This window comes from Piliocolobus tephrosceles, chromosome 3 (genome assembly GCF_002776525.5).
Source record: "Piliocolobus tephrosceles isolate RC106 chromosome 3, ASM277652v3, whole genome shotgun sequence".
NCBI classification, from domain to species: Eukaryota; Metazoa; Chordata; class Mammalia; order Primates; family Cercopithecidae; genus Piliocolobus; species Piliocolobus tephrosceles.
Window position 1 is genome coordinate 178,840,904 of NC_045436.1, and position 7,029 is coordinate 178,847,932.

The 7,029-nt window shown below is 51.9% G+C and overlaps 1 protein-coding gene across 6 annotated transcripts in view; it reads left to right on the forward strand.

Annotated features, from left to right (window-relative positions):
- Positions 1-5,822, forward strand: part of TBC1D14 (TBC1 domain family member 14) — a 114,012-nt gene extending 108,190 nt beyond the window's left edge. For 2 of the 6 annotated variants that reach the window (XM_026455648.2, XM_026455649.2), the window contains one exon: positions 4,132-5,816. In XM_026455648.2, the coding sequence (XP_026311433.1) occupies positions 4,132-4,465 (334 nt within the window). In that variant the 3' untranslated portion in view covers positions 4,466-5,816. Of the gene's footprint in view, positions 1-4,131 lie in introns of all 6 variants that reach the window. The other 4 variants (XR_003309685.1, XM_026455650.2, XM_026455647.2 and 1 more) reach the window with 4 other exon arrangements.
- Positions 5,823-7,029: the final 1,207 nt, after the last annotated feature.

Here is a 7,029-nt window from a genome sequence, read left to right on the forward strand (position 1 = left end):
GACTCCGGGGCACAGAGGTGGATAGTGAACCCCGCTGGGCTCAGGGTCGGGGGGACTCTGGAGAAGACGATTGTACCTCCTCTTGGGGTTGTAACAAGGATTCAGTTGAATAGTCCCTGTAAAAACATATGAAGCGAGCATTTGCTGTTATGTGCAGCCCAGGGCCCTCATTAGTAGACAGGGTAGAGGACAGTTCTGTTCCGTGGATGCTGTCATCCTCCTTCACAACAGTCCTAAACTGCCCTCTTCCTTACCCCACGGTGCTGCTTTGCCTCTAGCAAGCTCAGACAAGCAGGTGGAACAGACCAGGCTAGGTAAGAAGTTTCTGGAAGTTGTGAAGACACATCAGCAAAAATTGCCCCTTTCCTCCCGTGCGTATCATGAGGGAAATAGATACACAGCTTTTGTCTGGGGTCTTCTCTAAGCTGAGAGGCACTTCAGACGCTTCATTTGTTTAGCAACATAGAAATATATCATTTTGGGCTGGGTGTGGTGGCTGATGATGCCTGTAGTCCTAGCGCTTTGGGAGGCTGAGGTGACAGGATCATTTTAGCCCAGGAGTTCAAGACTAGTCTGGGCAACATAGCGAGACCCTATCTCTACAAATAAATTAAAAATTAGCCAGTGTGGTAGTGTGTGCCTGTAGTCCCAGCTACTCAGGAGGCTGAGGGGGGAGGATCACCTGAGCTAGGTTGCCGTGAGCTGTGATTGTGCAACTGCACTCTGGCCTGGGCGACACAGTGAGACCCTGTCTTAACAAAAAAAGGAGAAGAATTATGTTATTTTGCATTAGTTGAAGTTGTACTTGAGATTAGTTTTTTTTTTTTTTAACTTTTAAAAACATACTTTTATTTTTTACTTTAAAAAACCATTTTTGATCTACAACGCGATAATATGCAGCGGTCGAAGGGAAACCATAAACATCTTTTGGGAGAGAAAAACCCTTGAATTCTCTCTTCCCACCGTGGGGGGAGCATTGAACCATCTCTGGGAAGGCCAAGGGGCCCTTCCCGTCCTGCCTCTGTGAGCCTGAGGGCAGCAGGGGAAGGTGGACCTTGAACCAGGAGGGCTGTGTGGACAGGAGACCCCTTATTCCAGGTGGTTCTGATCCCATGGCAGGGCTTCTGTGGGGCCAGAACAGAGCCTGGTGTCCCCCTTCAGTGGCCTGTTCACGGCTGGCTTTCGAATCTAAATTTAAATACAGCCCGTATTTGGAAGCTCCTGGTTTAAAAGACAGCCCACATTTGGAAGCTCCTGGTAATGATGTGGGAGCAGCTCTGAGCAGTGGGGAGGAGAGAATGGAAGAAGAGGAGCCTCAGTTCGAGACTGTGGGGCGGGGTCTCTGCCCTTGAGGCACTTGTAGCCTGGAGCAGGGGACAGAAGTGGCTGAGGACAGTCCGGAGCTCTTGGAGTGGAGCCCAGGGGCTAGAGAGGCCATGGGGCAGCCCTGACTGGGGCAGAGGGCCTGGGAGCTGCCTGCTGAGACGCCGGCCAGAGCCTGCAAGGCCCAGAAGATGCAGGAGGGTGTGCGAGGCAGGGGAGAGTGTCCAGGGGTGTTAGGAGTGTCCCTTCACTGGCTCAGTGTAAAGGAAGATGAAGAATGCCAGGGCCTCATGAAGGGGGGTGCGTGCAGTGCAGCGGGAATGTTTCAAGGAAACTTGGTCCAGCCTGAGGGTCAGGAAACGACCTTCCAAGAAATAGTGACACACAGCATGCAGGAGCCCATAGGGGACAGAGGCTACAGTGAGGAGCCAAGCATGGTCGCAGCACGGCGTCAGCAGTGACCGTGGCCAGGAGGTGGAAGCTCACGGGGTTGGAAATGGATTTGTCTCACGGAAATGCAGAGCAGGGGCATCATGGGCGTCGTGGATGGCATTCTGGGTCATTCCGGTGGTGACTTAATTTTATAAAGTTCATTGCCTGTCTAGAATAATTTATGGAGACTCACACATAAATCTCAGCTTCAGAATATCATGTTAAATAAAAAAAGAACAATTTGGGCTTGGGCGAGGGGGAAAGAATATTATGTTGTAGAAATTTCTTTTGTTCTTTTCGTTCTCTTCTTTGCTATAAAAACTATCTGACTATATATATATATATATATGTATGTGTATAAACTATATGAAAACCATCGTTTTGGCCAGGCGCGGTGGCTCACGTCTGTAATCTCAGCACTTTGGGAGGCCAAGGTGGGTGGATCACGAGGTCAGGAGTTCAAGACCAGCCTGGCCAAGATGGTGAAACCCCGTCTCTACTAAAAATACAAAAATTAGCCGGGCGTGGTGGTGGATGCCTGTAATCCCAGCTACTTGGGAGGCTGAGGCAGAGAATTGCTTGAACCTTGGGAGGTGGAGGTTGCAGTGAGCCGAAATCACGCCACCACTGCACTCCAGCCTGCGTGACAGAGCGAGACCCTGTCTCAAGGAAAAAAAAAACAAAACACAAAACATTGTCGTCTTTCCCCATCCGTTTTTTTCTCAGGACTCTGCTTTTTAGCAGATGCAGGGGGAGTCTGATGTCCGTGTGTGAGCGGGCACACAGAGATAGCCGTGCAGGCCGGGTGGACTCGCCTGCACTTTCTCAGTGTTAACAAGCATGCTCTCCAGGTACAGTTGAGAATATTCTCTAGACTAAGGAAACAAAAGGTCTGTTTGCTCTTTCTTGAACTGCACCTTCTAGCTCAGGTGGTGAAATGGTTTTCTGGTTTTGAAAATAGCGAGAAGCTTGGGCTGAAGGCTTGTGGTTTTAGAATCAAGCTTCCTACGAAGCCCGTGACGGTGTTGCTTCCTTACGGTATGTGCTGAGGCTCAGACATCAGAATGTGGGCGTTGGAGTCAGGTTCAGAGTCTGGCTCTGGTCTTACTGGTGGTGAGACCTGGGTCTGTTTAGCTGTTGTCCTGAGGCGTGGTTCCCTCACGTGTAGTGAGGCGAGAGAGCCCCTCTCCTGGGCATTTCCTGGCACATGGGGTGTACTTCTAGAGGGGCCCGCATACACAGAGCCCGGTGCGCCCCCAGCTTCTGGTGTTCCTCTGGGTGCGAGTTTTCCCTGGCATCTGGCTTTCCGTTCCCTCCTCTGAGTTGAATGAAGTCTAGATTTTTAGGCCTTCCTTGACTCTTACTGTTAGAAGGTTCTGACGAGAGACAGCCCAGAACATTCCTGCTCTCATCTAGGAGCTGCAGGTTCTGTGCAATGCACGTCCATAACTGCAGGTCCTTGGGACCTGGAGGACAGGCTGCGTCTAGTGGAGCACCCCCTCGGGCAGAGTCCACTGTGGACAGAAACCCATGGCCCTGAGACTTGTGAGCAGGTTGACCAGTGTGCGGGGTTTTCTGTGGAATCTGCTATGGGGAAGTCAGAGTCACGCTGTGGAAGCTTTAGTGACCTGACCTCCTGACCGAGTCAGCCCCTCAGGCCGAGTCCAGTGCCTGCAGTTCAGGGGCTGCGTGGGCCCAGCACTGTCTCTGTGCCAGCACAGGAACTACTGAACCCTGGAAGAGGGGTCCTCCACGAGGAGTGGAGATGGAGATCCCCACCTGTACCGAGCACTGTCAGTGCTGGGCAGGTTTTGAGAGCCAGGAACGTCTGGGAAGTCCTGCCACTGACAGGACATTGGAATTCAGCAGAGATTGCCAGACAGGGCACTAGATGCAGAGCTGGGGTGTGCCGTGGTGAGCACCAGGCTGGGGACCAGGAGCCTGTGGGCACCCAGAGGAGGAAGGAGCCTCGTGCCTGCTCCCAAGGCGAGGGGAACCAGTGCAGTGGTGCCTGAGTTGAGCCCCATAGCCAGGAGGAGCACCTACTGGACGTTTGCTCGTGGGTGGCGCGGGGTACGGCGGTCCCTAAGACAGGATGCCTGCCCCCACAGCGTGAGCACACAGTAGGGGCTCAGCACATATTCCTCGCAGGCAGGAGTCATTGCTGTCAGTCATTGGGAAGCTGTGTGCTGCATGATTCTGTGCGGACGCTGATGGTGCTGTGTCCTGTGCGATGTCAGAATTGCCCTTCGGTGTGAGTGCAGGCCTGGCCCCGGCCCCAGCTGTTGCCTGGAAGTGACTAGGGGAGTGTTTTTCATGGACTCCGACCGGAATTCAGTGTTCTTTCTTTGTTAAGATTCCAAATTTTCCCCCTAGGATCTTTACCTTATATAGTAAATCTCTGCCCCTCGACCTGGCCTGTCGTATCTGGGACGTGTTCTGTCGCGATGGGGAAGAGTTCCTGTTCCGCACGGCCCTGGGCATCCTGAAGCTGTTCGAGGACATCCTGACCAAGATGGACTTCATCCACATGGCCCAGTTCCTGACCCGGCTGCCCGAGGACCTGCCTGCCGAGGAGCTGTTTGCCTCCATCGCCACGATCCAGATGCAAAGCCGAAACAAGAAGTGGGCTCAGGTCAGCGGGCTTCGTGTTCTTGGCTTCCCACAGCGTAGCTGGAAAGTGGCGTGCTCAGGGAGGACCCTACATTAAGTGCTGTCTGAGGACGTAGCCCCTTTGAAGGAGGTCCCGGGCTAGAAGTGAGGGGGGCTGGGTGGAGATGTGGCTGTGCCACAGGGCGTCTTGGCAGGTCGCCTCCTCTTCGGGTTTCTGTCAACTGGATGGGGTGTGGATAATGAAAGCCTTCCCACCTCTTCTGCAGTGGCGTTGGGAGGGTCAGCACTTTTAACATTAGGGCGCTCTTTACATGTTAGAAAGTATTTTATAAGCGACATCCCCCACTTTTTAAAAAAATAATACCAGAGACAGAAAGCAAAGTGGACCCACTTGCTGAGCCCCGTGGCCATGCCCTGTGGCAGGCTTTTGTGTGTGCCCTCGAGAAGGAAGTGGGGTTATGCCCCTCTTACAACAAAGGGAGGCCCAGAGAGGAGGGCACGGGTCCTTCCTGGGCCTTCCCATGCACTGCTGTGCCCTCTCTGGACTGCGTGCCCTGAGCAGCGGTGCAGACAGTCCATGTCCCTCGGCTCCCCTCCAGGCATCCCTGTTATGTCCTGTCCCCAGTGGGATTGACCTGCATTTTCTGTTCCGAGTCTTCGTCATACTAAAAAGGAAAAAGAACCAGTCTGGGTTCTTGATCCTGCATATGCTCAGCATTGGTTTGAAGTCCTTGTTGATTGACGTCTATGAAGACTTTTACTTTTCCGTATGTGTTACACCGTGCCTGGGGGATTTCTTTGTTTTGAGACAGGGTCTCGCTGTGTCATCCAGGCTGGAGTGCAGCCTCTGCCTCCCAGGCTCAAGTGACCATACCACCTCAGCCCCCCGAAATGTCTGTTCTTGATTTAACTTTTTTTTTTAATTAATGGAAGATTTAAAATATTTACAAAAATAGAATAACGTAAAATAACACACCCCACACGCCTGCCCTCAAGCGTCAGTGACTGTGGAGGCGCAGCCTCTGTTGGAGCTGCTTCCCACCTCTCCCCTCCCCACCATGTTAAAGCGAGTCCCAGGCACCATGTCACCTGTTGGTGTTAGCGATCGCTGAACCATATGGGCTCTTTTAACATAACTGCAATAGCGTTACCACTCAGCTCCTAACTCCTTCCTGTCATCTGATATCCATCCAGTTGTCAAATTCAGATGTCATAAACGGCTTTATAGTTTGCTGGAATCAAGATCTAAATAAGTCCATGCCTTGTGATTGGTTGAAAGCTCCTGTTAAGCCTCTGTAGTATCTATGCCGCTACGCCACTTCTCATTTTTTAGCCCTCTCTTGCTTGCCTTTATTTGTCAAAGAAAACAAGTCATTTAGGCCAGGCACAGTGGCTCACACCTGTAATCCCAGCACTTTGGGAGGCCAAGGTTGGGGGATCACTAGAGCCTAGGAGTTTGAGACCATCCTGGGCAACATAGTGAGACCCCGTCTCTACAAAAACTACAAAAATTAGCTGGGCATGGTGGCATATGTCGGTACTTCCAGCTACTAGGAGGCTGAGATGGGAGGACCGTTTGAGCCCGGGAGGTCAAGGCTGCAGTGGGCTGTGATCACACCACTGCACTCCAGCTTAGGCAACAGAGCAAGAAAAAAAAAAAAAAAAGATCGGCCAGGTGCAGTGGCTCACACCTCTAATCCCAGCACTTTGGGAGGCTGAGGCAGGTGGATCACAAGGTCAGGAGTTGAAGATGAGCCTGGCCAAGATGGTGAAACCCAGGAGTTGAAGATGAGCCTGGCCAAGATGGTGAAACCCCATCTCTACTAAAAGTACAAAAATTAGCTGGGCGTGGTGGCAGGCACCTGCAATCTCAGCTACTCAGGAGGCTGAGGCAGGAGAATTGCTTGAACCTGGGCAGCAGAGGTTGCAGTGAGCCGAGATCACGCCACTGCACTCCAGCCTGGGCAATAGAGTGAGACTCCATCTCAAAAAAAAAACCAAAAAAACAAGTCATTTGTCCTGTAACATTTTCCACTGGGGGAGAGTTTTATGGCGTATACGTACATCCCTCCCCAAACACGTCACACACGTATATGTACACAATCACCCCACATACACAGATCATCCTCCATGCACACATTGCACACCCAGTCACCACCCACACCTCACCCACACACAGTCACCCCCCACACACATCACATACCCCCACATACACAATCACCCCACACACACACACGGATCACCCCCACGCATACACATCCTCTTTTAACATAACTGCAATACTGTTACCACTCAGCTACTAACTCCTTCCTGTCATCAGATATCCAGTTGTCAAATTCAGATATCATAAATGGCTTTATAGTTTGTCACACAGTCACTCCCCACACCTCACACACTCATAGTCACCCCACACACATTGCAGACTCACACATACACAATCACCACACACCACACATTCACCCCACAGTCACACCCGCACACAATCACCTCACACATCAATCACCCCACACACATCACACATCCGCAATCACCCCACACATCACACCCCCGCACACAATCACCTCACACACATCACACCCCCAATCACACACCTCCGCACACACCCCACACACATCACACCTGCACACAATCACCACACACACATCACACCCGCACACAATC